Here is a 20,738-nt window from a genome sequence, read left to right on the forward strand (position 1 = left end):
AAAGAACAGCCCATGTCCTTGAGAAGCTCATATAATGAGAGACAAATAACTGACAAGAATACAGCAAGCTGAATTCTATAATCAAGGTGTTGCTATGGCAATACAGATGAGGCAGCATCAGACGAGGCTCACTGAAGAAGGTGGCTCTACGGCATAAAGTAGGGCACTAGGGAGAGGGTATTCTGAGCAAAGAAACTGGCAGAGGCACAAACATGAGGCATGCTTAGAGGACCACGTAGACCAGTTTATCAAGAGCAAAGGGTATATGCAGGTGACGATAAAGGATATAATTAAAGTCGTAGGACAAGGATACACTGCCACAGGCTTGGAACATCAGGACAACTAATACATTTGAATTTATGCAGTAGTCAGTGGATGCCACTGAAGTGCTCTGATTAGCAGCACTGTGTGTAGAAAGGCTGACATGGCAGTAGTGTACAATGACCTAGAGGGAGCAGAAACATGAGACAGGAGGAGGCTCTTGCAGTAACTTGGGAGAAAGTAATGGGAAACACGGGAAGATACTTCAGAAACTCACCAAAAAACCTAAGACAATGGTGTTTCCCGGAAAGTACTCTTTAATTCCTATTTTTTACCAATTCAGATTGGTCTTTTTTCCATAATAGTGGGCTTTACTATATTTGCTTCATTTGAAGAGGGAAGGCAGAGGCTATAGTAATGGTGCGTTTTGTTTTTAAAAATTCAGCTTAACTAGAAATAAAAGTACAATACAATCCAGCAATCCCACTCCTTGGAATATAACCTAGAGAAAAAAGAGCCGTCACACAAACATATATGCATACCCATGTTCACTGCAGCACTGTTCACAATAGCGAAAAGACGAAAACAACCTAGGTGCCATCAATGGACAAATGGATAAGCAAATTATGGTATATTCACACAACGGAATACTAAGCAATGGTAAACAACAACAAGGAATCCACAAAACTTAACAGGGAGGAATCTGGAAGGCATTATACTGAGTAAAATTCATCACAAAAGGACAATTATTGTATGAAACCACTATTATAAGAACTCAAGAAAAGGTTGAAACATAGAAGAAAACATTCTTTGATGGTTACAAGGATGGGGAGGGAAGAAGGGTATTCACTAACTAGATAGTAGACAAGAATTAGATTAGGTGAAGGAAAGGATAACACACAATACAGGGAAGTCCGCACAACTGGACTAAGCCAAAAGCTGAAAAGTTTTCTGAATACAACCAAACACTTCAAGGGACAGAGTAGCAGGGGTGGGGATCTAGGGATGATGGTTTGGGGGACATCTAGGTCAAATGACATAACGAAGTTTATTAAGAAAATGTTCTGCATCCCACTTTGGTGAGCGGCGTCTGGAGTCTCAAAAGCTAGTGAGCAGCCATCTAAGATGCATCAATTGGTCCCAAACCACCTGGAGCAAAGGAGAATGAAGAACACCAAAGACACAAGAAAACATTAGCCCAAGAGTCAGAAAGAGCCCACACAAACCAGAGACTCCATCAGCCTGAGACCAGAAGAACTGGATGGTGCCCGAATATCACCAATGACCGCGCTAACAGGGAACACAACAGAGAGTCCCTGACAGAGGAGAAATGTGGGGTGCAGAACTCAAATTCTAGTTTAAAAAAACCAGACTTAATGGTCTGAGACTGGAGGAACCCCGGAAGACCTGGCCCCCAGATCCTCTGTTAACCCAGAACTAAAACCATTCCCAAAGCCAACTCTTCAGACAAAGATTAGACTGGGCTATTTATAAGACATAAGATACTCGTGAAGGGTGTGCTTCTTAGTTCAAGTAGATACATGAGACTAAAGGGCAGCTCCTGTCCAGAGGCAAGATGAGAAGGGGACAGGAGCTGGTTGAACGGGCACAGGAAATCCAGGGTGGAAAGGAGTGTGCTGTCACGTTACAAGGAGAGCAACTAGCGTCACGTAACAATGTGTGTATAAATTTTTGTATGAGAAACTAACTTGAGCTGTAAACTTTCACTTAAAGCACAATTAAAAAAATTTTTTTCACCTCGAGATCAGGAGCTTTGGCCCCCTATCCACCCCCACAGCTACACTGAATCAAATGTAAATCTCAAAGGGACAAAAAGTCAACTTCAACACAAAATCCGGGTCAGTGTATTTGACTGTGCCCTCCTGACCCTGCACAAGGACCAGAAATGGGCAAACAAATCAGAGGAAAGCCATAACAGAAGTCAAAGTTCTCTTAATGAGCTAATTGCTTCATGTCTGGCTAAAGAGCAGAAAGCAAGAGACAAGGAGAACACACTGTCAGAGGGCCCCAGGCAGGCTCTGGACCAGCCAGTCCTGCTCTAATAAAATACTCATGTCAGAAACCGCCCAGAAAACAGAGTCTGCTGGCTTGGGCACTCAGTCAGAGAGCACCTCAGAAAGGTAGGAAGAGTCGAATAAGGAAGGAGACTGCAAGGAAGCTGCAAAGTTCCTTGCTATTCACAACTTTTAGTTATTCATCATGAGCTAGCTGTGACTGCTGATACAAATAATAAACCAACCACCAAAGAAGACAGACAATGATGCAATGGTTTAGATACAACTGGCTTGGTCAGCATAATTTAGTCTCAAACCAAGTCTTGGGTCAGGAACTGGAAACTGCTATGGTTGTCATTGTTGATGATAATGATGACAATGCTCAGCACTTACACTGTACCAGAAGAAGCACTCTCCATATGCATTCTCTCATTCTCAAGACAGCTACAAAGGTGGCTATTACTATTCCCATTTTACAGATCACAAACCTAAACTAAGGCTTAGAGAAAATAAGTAACTCCCTCAAGATCTGACAGCTAATAAGTAGAGAGAAGAATATGACCCAAGTGATTTGACTCCAAAGTGTTTTTAAACCATTCTGACATACCATTCATTTCTTCTCTCTCTTTTAGAGATATATTAAAGGTTTGCTTGGGTCACCAGATGAGGTCCACTGGTGCATCTGGCCCTGTTCTTTACAGAAAAAAATCACAGCAGTCTGGGCTGAGCACTATTTCTTTACTCCTACTACAGAGGAAAACTTCAAATCTGCTTCACTGAGGTAAGAACAAGAGGAAACACACTTGGATATGAAAACCCAAAAAACCAAACCCATTGCTGTCAAGTCGATTCCAACTCATAGTGACCCTATAGGACAGAGTAGAACTGCCCCACAGGGTTTCCAAGGAGTGGCTGATGAATTCAATCTGTTGACCTTTTCATTAGCAGCCGAGCTCTTAACCACTGCACCACCAGGGCTCCGCTTGGAGATGAGAAGGAGAAAAATCAACATGACAGACAAAGCCCTTCAACAGTGAGGACTGTTAAGATAATACAAGGAAGCCAGTAGAGGCGGGGCTTTCTCCTTCCCTGGAAATTTTTAACTGCAATAGCATCTTGAATCTTTACAACACTTTAAACAATTCTAACAACTTCTATGGTCACCCTCTGTGAGTTCCCTGGCTTGAGTCCCAGCTCTGCCATTAATATACACTGGTGGCCCTAAAAGGTATGTGGCTCACTTCACTTCTCTGAGGCTCAGTTTTGTCATCAGCAAAGTAAGAACCCACTGAATGGTAGCTAGTCTACAAAACTGAGTAAGTGGGCAGTGGCAGAAGCAGAACTAGAACCCATTATCTCCTGACTCTTCACTCACCCAAGGAACCACAAAAAACCATCCCTTGGAGCTGAACCAGGCCCAGTCCTGTGGCTGCAAGGATCTCTGGGATGATCTCTTTCAGCCTAGAAACACTACGATTTTAGACTTCAGCAGCTGGGTCCAAGGATCAAGACATCTTTTATCAATACAATCAAACTGAACTCCCAACTCATGAGTATGATACTGGGAAGGAGGAGGGTGGAAGGGGGAAAAGAAATCAACCTTAAAGACCTTGCTTAGATCTGCCCCCTTAAGCTTCGAATGCCTACTATTCACTGAACTCAAAGCATGACCAATCAATGTTGTCTGTACTGACTGTCCTACTTTATGTTACTTCCGTTGGACTGAAGCCTGCTAGTTTTCTAGAACTTGGTCAGACATCTGCTGCCCCCTTAGGAGTCACACAGAAACAAGAGGCATTTAAGCATAAGACAACTCGCAGAGGTTAAAAAAAAAAAAAATAGGGGGAGGGGGCCAAGATGGCGGACTAGGTAGATGCTACCCCGGATCCCTCTTGCAACAAAGACTAGGAAAAACAAGTGAATCGATCACATACATAACAATCTACGAACCCAGAACAACAAACACAAATTTAGAGACGGAAAACGAACAAATACAGGGAAGCAGCAACTGTTTTCGGAGGCTGGAGCCAGCGCCCCAGGCAGGTAACCTTGGCGCCGGACATCTGGGCCCAGGGGAGCTGAACTCATAAATCTTGCAACAGCGCAAACAAGGGGCGCGGCCCTACCCCCCTGAACTGAACCCGGGAGGAGGCCCAGCCAGTCCGTGCGGGCGGCGTGGCGACACGGCTGGTGGGAGAACTCCCCGGGACGCAGTGACTGGTTTTGGAGCTGGGAGTGCTGCGTCCCAGCCGGGGAACCCTGGCGCTGGGTATTTGACTGGGCACTGTCACGGCGCAAGCACGGGGCACAGCCCTACTCCCCTGAACTAACCAGGGAGGGAGCCCAGCCGGTCCGCAGGAGCGGCACAGCGACGCAGCTAGCGGGACGAGAAATCCCCGGGAGGCAGCGACTGATTTTGGAGCCGGGAGTAAAGCGTCCCAGCAGGGGAACCTTGACGCTAGGATTTGGACTGGCAGCGGAGGATCTGACCGAGGCTTCAGCGGGCCAGACCCCCAGGGGCAATCTCCACACAGCCAGCACACATAGGCGACAAGCCCCCCAGGAACCTCAAATATAACAGTCATTCCAAGCAAGACAAGCAACTCTGGCTATATTCCGAGGTGCTACTCTCCTATCTCTCTGATCCCTCCCCCACCCTCCCCAGTCGGCTTCATTAACATTGGAATTTCCTGAGCCAGGGGGAGAACAGCTCCGGCTCCGCGGCGGCTTTGCTTTTCCTTCTTTTTTTTTTTTTTTTGGTCTTTTCCTAACCCACTCTTCCAGCCTGAGAGAAGGAACCACAAAAAACCCAGGGACCAAAAATCCATCCCTAATTGGACTAAAAACACAGAACCAGCTACAGCCAAGCATATATGAACCAAATCTCGGACTTTCATCCTTACAGGGAACAAGGTGGCGGTTATAATCCAAAGGCAGTTCTGATAGGGATCTGACTGCATTTTTTTTTTAGCGGAATTTCTGGAAAAACAAGTTTCCCAGTGCTGGCTCGGAGACAGCAGTAGACATCAAACCACATAAAGAAGCAGACCATGACAGCTTCTACAACCCCCCAAACAAAAGAATCAAAATCTTTCCCAAATAAAGATACAATCTTGGAATTATCAGATACAGAATATAAAAAACTAATTTACAGAATGCTTCAAGACATCAGAAACGAAATAAGGCAAACTGCAGAAAAACCCAAGGAACACACTGATAAAACAGTTATAAGAACTCAAAAAGATTATTCAAGAACATAGTGGAAAAATCAATAAGTTGTAAGAATCCACAGAGAGACAGCATGTAGAAATCTGAAAGATTAACAATAAAATTACAGAATTACACAACGCAATAGGAAGTCAGAGGAGCTGACTCGAGCAATTAGAATGCACACTGGGAAATCTGGAGGACCAGGGAATTAACACCAACATAGATGAAAAAAAAATCAGATAAAAGAATTTAAAAAAATGAAGAAACCCTAAGAATCATGTGGGACTCTGTCAAGAAGGATAACTTGCGTGTGATTGGAGTCCCAGAACAGGGAGGGAGGACAGAAAACACAGAGAAAATAGTTGAAGATCTCCTGACAGAAAACTTCCCTGACATCATGAAAGACGAAAGGATATCTATCCAAGATTCTCATCGAACCCCATTAAAGACTGATCCAAAAAGAAAAACACCAAGACATATTATCATCAAACTTGCCAAAACCAAAGATAAAGAGAAAATTTTTAAAGCAGCCAGGGAGAAAAGAAAGGTCACCTTCAAGGTAGAATCAATAAGAATAAGTTCAGGCTACTCAGCAGAAACCATGCAGGCAAGAAGGGAATGGGACGACATATACAGAACACTGAAGGAGAAAAACTGCCAGCCAAGATCATATATCCAGCAAAACTATCTCTGAAATATGAAGGCGAAATTAAGATTTTTACAGATAAACACAAGTTTAGAGAATTTGCAAAAACCAAACCAAAGCTACAAGAAATATTAAAGGATATTGTTTGGTCAGAAAACAAATAATATCAGATACCAGCACAGCACGAGGTCACAAAACAGAACATCCTGATATCAACTCAAATAGGGAAATCACAAAAACAAATTAAGATTAATTAAAAAAAAAAATGCTCATAACAGGGAATCACTGAAGTAAAAATGTAAAAGATCACAATAATCAAAAAGAGGGACTAAATACAGGTGGCATAGAACAGCCATATGGAGAGTGATACAAGGCGATATAGAACATTACAAGTTAGGTTTTTACTTAGAAAAATAGGGGTAAATATTAAGGTAACCACAAAGAGGTACAACAACTCCATAACTCAAGATAAAATCCAAGAAAAACGTAACATCCCAACAAACATAAAGTAAAACACTACGAAAATGAGGATCTCACAATTTACTAAGAAAAACGCCTCAGCACAAAAAAGTATGTGGAAAAATGAAATTGTCAACAACACACATAAAAAAGCATCAAAATGACAACACTAAACACTTATTTATCTATAATTACACTGAATGTAAATGGACTAAATGCACCAATAAAGAGACAGAGAGTCTCAGACTGGATAAAGAAACACGATCCGTCTATATGCTGCCTACAAGAGACACACCTTAGACTTAGAGACACAAACAAACTAAAACTCAAAGGATGGAAAAAAATATATCAAGCAAACAACAAGCAAAAAAGGAGTAGCAATATTAATTTCTGACAAAACAGACTTTAGACTTAAATCCACCACAAAGGATAAAGAAGGATGCTACATAATGAAAAAAGGGACAATTGATTAGGAAGACATAACCATATTAAATATTTATGCACCCAATGACAGGGCTGCAAGATACATAAAGCAAATTTTAACAGACCTGAAAAGTGAGATAGACACCTCCACAATTATACTAGGAGACTTCAACAGATCACTTTCAGAGAAGGACAGGACATCCAGTAAGAAGCTCAATAGAGACACGGAAGACCTAATTACAACAATCAACCAACTTGACCTCATTGACTTATACAGAACTCTCCACCCAACTGCTGCAAAGTATACTTTTTTTTCTAGCGCACATGGAACATTCTCTAGAATAGACCACATATTAGGTCATAAAACAAACCTTTCCAGAATCCAAAACATCGAAATATTACAAAGCATCTTCTCAGACCACAAGGCAATAAAACTAGAAATCATTAACAGAAAAACTAGGGAAAAGAAATCAAATATTGGAAACTGAACAATACCCTCCTGAAAAAAGACTGGGTTATAGAAGACATCAAGGAGGGAATAAGGAAATTCATAGAATGCAACGAGAATGAAAATACTTCCTATCAAAACCTCTGGGACACAGCAAAAGCAGTGCTCAGAGGCCAATTTATATCAATAAATGCACACATACAAAAGGAAGAAAGAGCCAAAATCAGAGAACTGTCCCTACAACTTGAACAAATAGAAACTGAGCAACAAAAGAATCCATCAGGCACCAGAAGAAAACAAATAATAAAAATTAGAGCTGAACTAAATGAATTAGAGAACAGAAAAACAATTGAAAGAATTAACAAAGCCAAAAGCTGGTTCTTCGAAAAAATTAACAAAATTGATAAACCATTGGCTAGACTGACTAAAGAAATACAGGAAAGGAAACAAATAACCCGAATAAGAAATGAGAAGGGCCACATCACAACAGACCCAACTGAATTTAAAGAATCATATCAGATTATTACGAAAAATTGTACTCTAACAAATTTGCAAGCATAGAAGAAATGCATGAATTCCTAGAAAAACACCACCTACCTAAACACATGCAGAAGTAGAACAACTAAATAGACCCATAACAAAAAAAGAGATTGAAACGGTAATCAAAAAACTTCCAAAAACAAAAAGCCCTGGCCCGGACGGCTTTACTGCAGAGTTCTACCACACTTTCAGAGAAGAGTTAACACCACTACTACTAAAGGTATTTCAAGGCATAGAAAATGACGGAATACTACCCAACTCATTCTATGAAGCCACCATCTCCCTGATACCAAAACCAGGTAAAGACATCACAAAAAAAGAAAATTACAGACCTATATCCCTCATGAACATAGATGCAAAAATCCTCAACAAAATTCTAGCCAACAGAATTCAACAACATATCAAAAAAATAATTCACCACGATCAAGTGGGGTTTCTACCAGGTATGCAAGGCTGGTTTAATATCAGAAAAACCATTAATGTAATCCACCATATAAATAAAACAAAAGACAAAAACCACATGATCTTATCAATTGATGCAGAAAAGGCATTTGACAAAGTCCAACACCCATTTATGATAAAAACTCTCACCAAAGTAGGAATTGAAGGAAAATTCCTCAACATAATAAAGGGCATCTATGCAAAGCCAACAGCCAACATCATTCTAAATGGAGAGAACCTGAAAGCATTTCCCTTGAGAACGGGAACCAGACAAGGATGCCCTTTATCACCGCTCTTACTCAACATCGTGCTAGAAGTCCTAGCCAGGGCAATTAGGCTAGACAAAGAAATAAAGGGCATCCAGATTGGCAAGGAGGAAGTAAAATTATCTCTATTTGCAGATGACATGATCTTATACACAGAAAACCCTAAGGAATTCTCCAGAAAACTACTGAAACTAATAGAAGAGTTTGGCAGAGTCTCAGGTTATAAGATAAACATACAAAAATCACTTGCATTCCTCTACATCAACAAAAAGAACATCGAAGAGGAAATCACCAAATCAATACCATTCACAGTAGCCTCCAAGAACATAAAATACTTAGGAATAAATCTTACCAAGGATGTAAAAGAGCTATACAAAGAAAACTACAAAGCTCTACTACAAGAAATTAAAAACGACCTACTTAAGTGGAAAAACATACCTTGCTCATGGATAGGAAGACTTAACATAGTAAAAATGTCTATTCTACCAAAAGCCATCTATACATACAATGCACTTCCGATCCAAACTCCAATGACATTTTTTAAGGTGATAGAGAAAAAAATCACCAACTTCATATGGAAGGGAAAGAAGCCTCGGATAAGCAAAGCATTACTGAAAAAGAAGAAGAAAGTGGGAGGCCTCACTCTACCTGATTTCAGAACCTATTATACAGCCACAGTAGTCAAAACAGCCTGGTATTGGTACAACAACAGACACATAGACCAATGGAACAGAATTGAGAACCCAGATATAAATCCAACCACATATGAGCACCTGATATTTGACAAAGGCCCAGTGTCACTTAATTGGGGAAAAGATAGTCTTTTTAACAAATGCTGCTGGCATAATTGGATATCCATTTGCAAAAAAAGGAAACAGGACCCATACCTCACACCATGCACAAAAACTAACTCCAAGTGGATCAAAGACCTAAACATAAACACTAAAACGATAAAGATCATGGAAGAAAAAATAGGGACAACCTTAGGAGCCCTAATACAAGGCATAAACAGAATACAAAACATTACCAAAAATGATGAAGAGAAACCAGATAACTGGGAGCTCCTAAAAATCAAACACCTATGCTCATCTAAAGACTTCACCAAAAAAGTAAAAAGACCACCTACAGACTGGGAAAGAATTTTCAGCTATGACATCTCCGACCAGCGCCTCATCTCTAAAATCTACATGATTCTGTCAAAACTCAACCACAAAAAGACAAACAACCCAATCAAGAAGTGGGCAAAGGAAATGAACACACACTTCACTAAAGAAGATATTCAGGCAGCTAAAAGACACATGAGAAAATGCTCTCGATCATTAGCCATTAGAGAAATGCAAATTAAAACTACGATGAGATTCCATCTCACTCCAACAAGGCTGGCATTAATCCAAAAAACACAAAATAATAAATGTTGGAGAGGCTGTGGAGAGATTGGAACTCTTATACACTGCTGGTGGGAATGTAAAATGGTACAACCACTTTGGAAATCTATCTGGCGTTATCTTAAACAGTTACAAATAGAACTACCATACAACCCAGAAATCCCACTCCTAGGAACATACCCTAGAGAAATAAGAGCCTTCACACAAACAGATATATGCACACCCATGTTCATTGCAGCTCTGTTTACAATAGCAAAAAGCTGGAAGCAACCAAGGTGTCCATCAACGGATGAATGGGTAAATAAATTGTGGTATATTCACACAATGGAATACTACGCATCGATAAAGAACAGTGACGAATCTGTGAAACATTTCATAACATGGAGGAACCTGGAAGGCATTATGCTGAGCGAAATCAGTCAGAGGCAAAAGGACAAATATTGTATAAGACCACTATTATAAGATCTTGAGAAATAGTATAAACTGAGAAGAACACATACTTTTGTGGTTACGAGGGGGGGAGGGAGGGAGGGAGGGAGAGAGAGAGTTTTTTACTGATTAATTAGTAGATAAGAACGGCTTTAGGTGAAGGGAAGGACAACACTCAATACATGGAAGGTCAGCCCAACTGGATGGGACCAAAAGCAAAGAAGTTTCCGGGATAAAATGAATGCTTCAAAGGTCAGCGGAGCAAGGGCGGGGGTTTGGGAACCATGCTCTAAGGGGACTTCTAAGTCAATTGGCAAAATAATTCTATTATGAAAACATTCTGCATCCCACTTTGCAATGTGGTGTCTGGGGTCTTAAATGCTAACAAGCGGCCATCTAAGATGCATCAATTGGTCTCAATCCACCTGGAGCAAAGGAGAATGAAGAACACCAAGGTCACACGACAACTAAGAGCCCAAGAGACAGAAAGGGCCACATGAACCAGAGACCTACATCATCCTGAAACCAGAAGAACTAGTTGGTGCCCGGCCACAATCGATGACTGCCCTGACAGGGAGCACAACAGAGAACCCCTGAGGGAGCGGGAGATCAGTGGGATGCAGACCCCAAATTCTCATAAAAAGACCAGACTTAATGGTCTGACTGAGACTAGAGGAATCCCGGCGGGCATGGTCCCCAAACCTTCTGTTGGCCCAGGACAGGAACCATTCCCGAAGACAACTCATCAGACATGAAAGGGACTGGACAGTGGGTAGGAGAGAGATGCTGATGAAGAGGGAGCTAATTATATCAGGTGGACACTTGAGACTGTGTTGGCATCTCCTGTCTGGAGGGGGGATGGGAGGATAGAGAGAGTTGGAAGCTGGCAAAACTGTCACGAAAGGAGAGACTGGAAGGGCTGACTCATTAGGGGGAGAGCAAGTGGGAGTAAGGAGTAAGATGTATATAAACTTATATGTGACAGACTGACTTGATTTGTAAACGTTCACTTGAAGCTCAATAAAAGTTAATAAAATAAATAAATAAATAACCATTGACATCACGTTGATTCCGACTCACAGCGACTGTATATGACAGAGTAGAACTGCCCTATAGGGTTTCCAAGGAGTGCCTGGTGGATTTGAACTGCCATCCTTTTGGTTAGCAGCCACAGCTCTTAACCACTGCACCATCAGCATTTCCCAGAGGTAAAGAAATGCCCATTTAAAAATCCACTGGGATCAGACTTTCTCACCAGAGCTTTGGAATGCATTTCAGACTCGTTTTCTAGTTTCTAGAACTCCTCCCCATCACAAGACAGAAGGAACAGGCTACTTGGAGAGAAGGAACTGGCTAGACCTAAAGACTGGTTCACTTACTACTGAGATGTTCCTCTGCCTGTGAAGATAATAAAGAGGCATAACTGAGAACTTCCCTAGTCATTACAAAGTGAGTGAGCAGATCTTAGAAACATACCTCTCTCCATTTCTCTGTGGATGTGAAATGTGACATAGGCTAAACAGCAGACACTACCCAAAGGTTCCAACATCCAGTTAGGGAACACCTGGGCCAACAGCAGGCTCAGCTCTGAAAAGAGAAGGCCCAAGAGGCACCAGAGAAGCAGACAGTAAATGGAACATCTTAAAGTCCAAGATTTGGAAGAAAAAAAAACAATAAACTCAATTCCAGTCTCTTTGAAGGAGTCCAAATAAAAATCATACCTCCCATGCCCACCTCCAGTTACACCCACATTCCAATCCTCCTCTAAATCTCTTAATAGCATTAGGCATTAAAACAGACAACCTGGAATAACTTCAGAAAAGGACAAACAACTTCTGCTCTGAATTATTAGGACTATCAATAAGCAAAGTAGAAATGCCATTCTTACTAATCCTATTGCTCACAATTATCTTACTGCCAAGGAACTTACCAGGCCTGCTATAAATACCCTTTGGGTTATACCCTGTGGGCAACATGATCAGCTGATTAGGAACAATGCAGTTGGTTGGGAAATGGAACTAGCAAGAACAAATCCACAGCACTGACCCTGCTAAAGGCCAACTAGCTTAATTCTTTCCATGACACAGCCAACCGTCTCAGTAGAAGCCCAACCACGAGAAGGTGACAAAAACACTGGCCCTAAGGTATCCCCACCTTGGAAAAACAACTCAGTGAGCTCCTCAATAGCAGGAACTGACTTTTCACCTTAGAGTCTGTCCCCAACATTTTACACAGAGCTCAAGAAAAGTAAGTTAAATAGCCAAATGTCTTGCTGATAACTGCAGACTTGTGGTGGGGGAGGAGGGGCTGCACAGTCCAACAGGAAGAGCTTTGAAGTCAGAGCTAGGCTTAAATCCTGGTGGTATACCAAGTTTTTTGACCTAGGTCAAATCACTTAGCCTCACTGAGCTCAGTTATTTCATCTGCAAAATGGGGATAATACCATCTATTTTACAGGATTGGATGAGATAATGTTCCCCTGCTCTCACTAGTTTTGGTGTTTGAGGCATTGAAAAGGCTGCATCTTCTAAATAGAATACAAGCCTTGATGATCCTATTAGAGAGATTATAAGATTATATCACGTTTTCTCAGTGGGGGCAATATCGCCCCCAAGAGGGTGAAAATTGATTTTTAGGGGTGAAAAAACAGATTTCACGACAGTTTGTGGCCTTCCAAAGGGAGACAGTACGTTAACAAATATATAGCGTTTCTGTGGTAGTAAAATTTCATGGGGGAGGAGGGAAGTGGAGGATTAGGGAAAAAAGGTCTAAAAAGGCAATAATGAACTCGATTAGATAACCAAAAAAAAGAGCGGACCTAGTTTCCACAAGGACAGTGCATTCATTAGTCTGTATAATGCTCAGGGGTAGGGTGACTAACTTGTCCCAGTTTGCCCTGGACTTCCCTGGTTTTGGCACTGAAAAGTCCCACGTGGGAAACCCTTTGTCCTGGGCAAACCAGGCTGGCTGTTCACTCTTCCCATGGGAGAGATGGATAAAGGCATTCCCATTTCACAAATGAGGTGACACCAAGGAACATGGTGGCTGTTACAGCTTCACAGCACTTCAGCAGCATTCAACTGACCAGACTAGCATTTGCCATTTGCTCAGCCTTGGGCTCAGAGTCTCTGCCCCTGACCTCCATCAAGGCCTTGGCATGGAATGTTACCCATACTTTGACTATGCCACTTCCTTCTCAACGCCTCAAACATAAAGCCGAGGGCAGGATGTGGAGGATGAGAGGGCAGACACAGCCAATCACGCCCTTGTTTATGAATTGCCCAGAGGTGCCCAGTGGAACCTGAAGGAACTACAAGTCTGGGCTAAACACAGTTCTCTTGCTATTGGATTCTCACTGTCTCCGATTTAGGAAATTATACAAGTGAGGATGCCAGGTGTAAACACCTCACAAGCCAAGCATTTTTCAGGAAAAATTCCATGAGGTTCTTCACATGTGTCCTGAGCAGCTTAAACCTTTTACAAGGGTTTTGTCACAGACAAACTCAGTTATCATTGATCTTAGGAAACAGGGGTTACCCAGTCCCACTTAAATGGTGACAGGCTATTCTCCTCCTACTCAACCGTGAAGCCTTTGATGAAAGTAAACAAAGAAAAGGACAGCATATCCTCCCTTTAGACCACATATAATTAAAATACGAAGCTCTCTGCTATGAAGACTCAGGCTTGCAGCTTAAGGCAGACTCAGAGAAGGATAAAGTATTCATCTCACTTAGAGAAAAGATTAGCTCCACAAGGACGGGTCTCCAAATTGACATCAAATCTAGGAGTTAGAGATGCCTGTGCTACACAGAGTGATCTAAGCACCAGCTGTAGCCCCAGAGAAAAATCTCTAGGAATACACAACCAAGGGGATGGCATTGTGAAAGTGTTCAGATTAGCTCTCCTGAAAAGAGGCTTACTCCAAAAAGACTGGCAGACAGTCTTCTGCAGAACAGCTTCACTTAGGCGAGCATGAAGAATAAATGAAAAAGACAGGAGGCAAGATGAGAAGGTCAGCATATGAATCCACAAACATATTGATACAAAAGGGAAAAGAGCATTAGAAGGCATCTACCTATTTGGAAAAAGATACAACTTGCCTTTAGAGCCTCTCATGTGCTTTTGAATAGTCTAATAGTAAATCTTTATTCTTTAAGGGTGAAAACAAAATTTATTGCATTCCAACTATGTTCCAAGAGCTTTAATGTGTATTACCTCACTTAATCACTCTTTGAAGTAAATATCAGTCCCATTTTTATGAAAGAAAACAGAACCTAAGACATGAAGCAACTTTCCAAGGTCATATGGCTACTAAATGGGAGACTGAGAATCAAATCTGATGCTCACCAGACTCCCAAAGTTCTGTTATGTCCACTTCAAAAGAACTGCTAATTCATCTAAGGACAATTCATATAACAAGGCTACTTAACCATGACATTTGGGTTTAAAAAAAGAATACAGTTAGTAGCATGTATTAATGAGACTTATATAGTTTTAAAATGCCCTATGGGAACCATATATCCAATAAACGTCTAATATCCTATATTAAAAAAAACTTCTACAACAAAAAGACCACCTGATCAAAAAATGGGCAAAAGACTTGAACAGACATTTCACCAAAGAGGATATTCAAATGGCCAACAAGCCCATGAAAAGATGTTCAACATCTTTAGCCATTACAAACCATCAAACCCAGCACTGTGGAGTAGATTCAAACTCATAATGAGTCTATAGGACAGGGAGAACTGCCCCATAGGATTTCTAAGGCATAAATCTTTACAAAAGCAGGCTACCACATCTTTCTGCCACAAAGCAGCTGGTGGGTTTGAACCACCGACCTTTCAGTTAGCAGCTGTACCACTGTACTACCAGGGCTCCTTCATTAACTACTAAAAAAAAAAAAAAAACATTGCCACCGAGTCAATTCCAACTCATAGTGACCCTATAGGACAAAGCAGAACTGCCCCATAAGGTTTCCAAGCAGCAGCTGGGTTAGCAGCCATCTCTTAACCACTGCACCACCAGGGCTCCCTCATCAAAACCACAACTGAGATACCACCTCACTCCCATTAGAATGGCAAAGATTAAAAAAACAGAAAACAGGTGTCGACAAGGTTGTGGAGAGACAGAACCGTCATTCATTGCTGGTACCCAAACCCGTTGCCCTTGAGTCGATTCCGACTCATAGCAGCCCTACAGGACAGAGTAGAACTACCCCACAGACTTTCCAAGGTGTGCCTAGTGGTCTTGAACTGCTGACCTTTAGGTTAGCACCTGGAGCTCCTAACTACTATGCCACCAGGGTTTCCTTTATTGCTGGTGGGAAAGTAAAATGGTACAGCCAATGTGAAAGTTTGGCAGTTCCTCAAAAAGTTGAACATAGAATTACCATATGACCCAGCAATCCCAATCCTAGGTCTATAACCAGAAGTTAAAGCAGGAACACAGACAAAAACCTGTACACCAAGGTGCACTGCAGCACTTTTCACAATAGCCAAAAGGTAGAAACAACTGAACATCTATCAACAGGTGAGTGAATAAACAAAATGTGGTATATACATACAATGGAATCTTACTTAGCCGTAAAGAGAAATGAAGTCCTGATCCATGCTACAACATGAATGAACCTTGAAAACATCATGCCGAGCAAAATCAGTCAGTCACGAAAGGACAAATACTGTATGATCTCACTTATATGGAATAAGCAAATACATAGGAACCAAAGATTAGTAGTGGTTACCAGCAATGCGAGGGAGGGGAGAAGTGAGAATTTTTGCTTAAGGGGCACTGAGTTTAGGTTAATGGCAGTGGAATAACTTGGAAAAGGATAGCAATAACAGTTGCACAACATGAAGAATATAATCAATGTTACTGTATTTCAGTAGAAACTGTTGGAGTGATGTTTTGTTTGTATTTCCACCACAATTTATTTATTTTAATGTCCCTGTGAGCCTGTGCAGGCCTGCTCGGAACAGCTTGTAAAACGGCAAATATGTCTGGAAGACTGTGGTACAAGGCCATTTTTGCTGATTATAAGCACGGTCTCCAGAACCAGAGGAAGCACACAGCCCTTCTAAAATTGAAAGTGTTTATGCCTGAGATGAAACTGAATTCTATTTAGCCAAGAGATGTGCTTATGTGTACAAAACAAGAAACAACACAGTGACTCCTGGCGGCAAACCTAACAAAACCAGAGTTATCTGGGGAAATGTTAATTCGTACCCATGAAAACAGTGGCATGGTTCATGCCAAATTGCGGAGCAACCTTCCTGCTAAGGCCACTGAACACAGAATCCATGTGATATTGTACCCTTCAAAGATTCCAGCTTATTGAAAAGTAAATAAAATTGTAGACTTGTTTTTAAGTCTCCGGGAAGATAATTTCAGAGATGGATTTTCAAAACTGCTTTGGATGATGGCCATAATACTTACATGATGCCACCTTCAATCCCCAACTCCCACACCTACATACACCATTCTAAAGGAGAACATCCTTTGGAAGATCAAGTTCTGGCATGTCTATTATTTAAAAATCCATTTTGTTACTTTTCTATTTCACTTAATTAGCTTTTTTTCCTGCCAATGAAACACACCAGGGCTCAAGGTTGGTCTCTGAAGAGAAGCAAGTAATAGCTGGCCTTCAGAAGACAGCAGGGAAGGGGATCAAAGCTGGAATCAAAGTACCAGGCAATTTTTGATTCCCGAGCTGCCACATCCCTACTGACATATTTACCATTCCCATCATCCATAAAATCCAGGCAGTAAATCTTCTGCATTGCCAATTTCATCAGAACACGTGTTAATTAGCAGATTAAACACTCTAAAAAAAGGCTAAAATAAATTTGATGTAGCAATAGTATCTTAAGTATCCAAGAGCCATGTTCTCAAGTGAAGCCACAGACTAATAAGTCCTGATCGATGTTGTACAAACATCAATCCTAATATCATGCCCTGCCTCCCATCAAAATCCTATCTAATCCCCAAATTTGGCTATACTATTATCAGAGGGAAAAAAAAAGCTTGAGTGGGGTGAGAGTTAAAAAGACAGACACACAACATTTTCACGCTGTCAAAACAAACACTTAGCGTTTATACACACATCAGTTTCTTCTCTTTGCAAATATGGACGTTTTCTTCTCCTCAGGATCTGCCTACCTAGTTTGTGTTAATCTAGTCCTCTCTATCCCCAAAAGCAATTCGTGGTTTTGTTTTTATTGAGGCAGAAAAGCCAGCTGGGCTTGAACCAAAACCAGGCATTTTAAAATACTTATTAGAAAACTGATCTTACATATAGGTTGTCAATATTTTTTTTAAGGCGTCAAATCGCCCTCTAACTCCTACAGTGCAAAGGAAGGCCACTGGCCTCTCATGTGTTGGGTATTTTCCTGATTCCTCACCTTTCCCACCTGCGGTCCCATCCCAGGGGCTCAGATGTGCCGACTCGTTCTCTCCTACCCAACAAAGAGAGCCTCAAGGCAAGGACTCCGAAACCATATGAATCGGAAACACCTGGATAACTTGCAGATTCCCATGCCCCACCATATCGAAATCCCTAGGAGTGGAGCCCAGGGCTATGCACAAATTTTCTAGGTGACCTGAAACACACCAAACTCTATAACCTCTACTATAAAACCCGTGGCCGTCGACTCAGTGACCATTTGGACAGAGCAGAACTGCTCCACAGCGTTTCCAAGAAGAGGCTGGTGAACTCAAACTACCGAACTTCTGGTTAGCAGCCTGAGCTCTAAACCACTGTGCCACCTATAAAGGTAAGCTTCATTTACGGAAAATGCAAATGGATAGCAGAAACAAGAAGCGGGGCAGAAGGGCGCGAATCCACACGGTGGATGGAGTAAAAAGATCCCGGCAGGGAGCCGGAATTCCAACAGTGGAGGGGTATTGGAGATCACCTAATCCACCCCTTCTTTGGACAGATGCTGAAACTGAGGCTGGTAGATGGAAACAACACAGGCGGCACCAGAAACCAGCCTCAGACCCCCACGACCTCATCTCCTGCCGCTGAAGAAAGGTTACTAAAGACGTGAGTGGCAATGGTAGGGACGGCATCCCATGAGCTGAGGGGCCAGGTCTGTGGACAGTACCAAGAAGCTCAAGGCCCACTTTGACCTCCCGCTTTGGAGACACTGCGTAGGGTAGGGAGGGTTGTGGAGGCCCCAGAACACTGCTGGGAAGGCGCCGAGGCCACTGGCTGCAGGAGGCTCGGGCTAGACCCCTAGGACCCCAGCCTAGCTTCAGGGCCGGGCAGCCCTCACCGCCCCTACCTTCGGCTTCCAGCGCGGCAGCCGAGGGCCAAACACAACCCCCACAATTCCAGGCGGCCGGTGCGCAGACGCGGCGGCGACTGCCTGAACCCGTGAGCGCGCGGCTATTACGTAGCTCGCCGCCTCGCCCAATTGCAACCTGCCAGAGCAGCTGGTTTTTTTTCAGAGCGGCGGCCAGCCGCCTCACTCCCTTTCTGCACGTGGAGTTGTTAGCTCCTCCTCTTTCGACTCCTGCTAAATCCCGCCCCCTAGCGTCTCATTCACAGAACTACTGAACTTTTTTCTGTGTCCCTCTGTAGAGTTAGACACGCCAAAAGAAGTATGAGGGCCTGTTTTGCTTAGAAGCTTGACCAAAATAGAACTTTGAAGTTTATTGTTTGATTTCCTATCAGCGTAATTTTTTTTTCTCGCGGAAGGATTTTTAGGAAAAAAAAGAGGGGTGGGGAGATAAGGGTAAAAATACATCAAGCTGTTGTGAGTCGGGTCGGGATAGCAGCAGAATCTGAAGCAGTAAATGATCCTTTGAAACTTCATGCGAAATAGGCCACCTGCGGGTAACACACTTTGTGAATTTTTGACAACGACAATTATTTTAAAAATAAAATATCACCTGCAATTCTAATTCTGCTCTACCGCTGAATATCTGTTATTTTATATGTGCATACATATTATACCTACGTCTCATAACTTCCTAAAATCAGAACTGTCATTCTTTTTTATAGATGGAGAAGCTGAGACTCAAAGAGTTTAAAAGACTTACACAAGGTCATACAGTAACGAAGTGGCAGAACTGAGAATTCAAGCCAGATTTAGGTGCCTCCAAAGTCCTGTTCTCTTCCACTACACCACTATGTTGGACCTTCCCCTTGCCTAGACTTGCTTAACCTGACCAGTAAAACAGGGTCCTGTGTAAAGCCCTCAGAGCCCCAACACAGTGATTCCTGGTCATCTGTGAGTGGAGAACAGGATAATGCGAACAATTACCTCCCTCAAACAGCAGATATTCCCCTGAGAGCAAGCAACCTATCTCTGGCATTCCTTTCTCTTTTTGAAGCATTGAGTATCTATTTAGCAGTCAGTTACCTTCTTGTTTATGTTTACATCAAGCAGATGGAAAACTGACATTGTGACCACTGAGCAAACCTTGGTTGATGGCCTGGGGAGGGAGAACAGGCTCAGAATAAGCCCCTGGACAATAGTTGAATGGGAAGTGCCAGTTTATGAGAAAGGCCTAGATAGGACACTTACCTCAAGACACTTCTCCCATCCCATGGAACACCCAGGACGGCAGCAAAAGTAGCTGGGCTCTCCGACAGGGAACACAACAGAGAACCCCTGAGGGAGCAGGAGAGCAGTGGGATCCAGACCTCAAATTCTAGGAAAAAGATCAGACTTAATGGTCTGACTGAGACTAAAAGGACCCCACAGGTCATGGTCCCCATGCCTTCTGTTAGCCCAAGACAAGAACCATTCCCAAAGCCAACTCTTCAGACAGGGATTGGACTGGACTGTGGGATAGAAAATGATACTGGTGAAGAATGAGCTTCTTAGATCAAGGAGACACATGAGAGTATGTGGGCAGCTCCTGTCTGGAGGGGAGATGAGAGGGCAGAGGGGGTCAGAAGCTGGCCGAATGGACACGAAAATAGAGTGGTAGGAAGGAATGTGCCGTCTCACTGCGGGGGAGGGGGGAGCAACTAGGAGTGTATAGCAAGATGTATATAAATTTTTGTATGAGAGACTGACTTGATTTGTAAAGTTTCACTTAAAGCACAATAAAATTTTTTTTAAAAAAAGTAGCTGGGCTCAGGAATAATTCTAGCTGTGTCACTGCCTAGTACCATGAGGACAGATAATAAATGCTCAGCAAATATTCATCACATGAGTGATAAATTACAGAATGAACATATAAATTACAATCAAAGCTGGAACA

The 20,738-nt window shown here is 42.3% G+C and overlaps 1 protein-coding gene and 1 pseudogene across 3 annotated transcripts in view; one reads left to right on the forward strand and one right to left on the reverse strand.

Annotated features, from left to right (window-relative positions):
- SIL1 (SIL1 nucleotide exchange factor) overlaps positions 1–18,894 on the reverse strand; it is a 318,024-nt gene extending 299,130 nt beyond the window's left edge. The window contains exon 1 of one of the 3 annotated variants that reach the window (XM_049873774.1): positions 18,806–18,894. Coding sequence is in view for 1 of the 3 variants with exons in the window: in XM_049873772.1 (XP_049729729.1) it covers positions 12,000–12,035 (36 nt within the window). In the remaining 2 variants the exon portion in view is untranslated. Of the gene's footprint in view, positions 1–11,999; positions 12,244–17,920; positions 18,071–18,805 lie in introns of those variants that run through there. The other 2 variants (XM_049873773.1, XM_049873772.1) reach the window with 2 other exon arrangements.
- LOC126067078 (60S ribosomal protein L35a-like) lies at positions 16,516–16,857 on the forward strand (annotated as a pseudogene).
- Positions 18,895–20,738: the final 1,844 nt, after the last annotated feature.

The sequence above is a fragment of the Elephas maximus genome, chromosome 2 (genome assembly GCF_024166365.1).
Source record: "Elephas maximus indicus isolate mEleMax1 chromosome 2, mEleMax1 primary haplotype, whole genome shotgun sequence".
In the NCBI taxonomy this organism is placed as follows: domain Eukaryota; kingdom Metazoa; phylum Chordata; class Mammalia; order Proboscidea; family Elephantidae; genus Elephas; species Elephas maximus.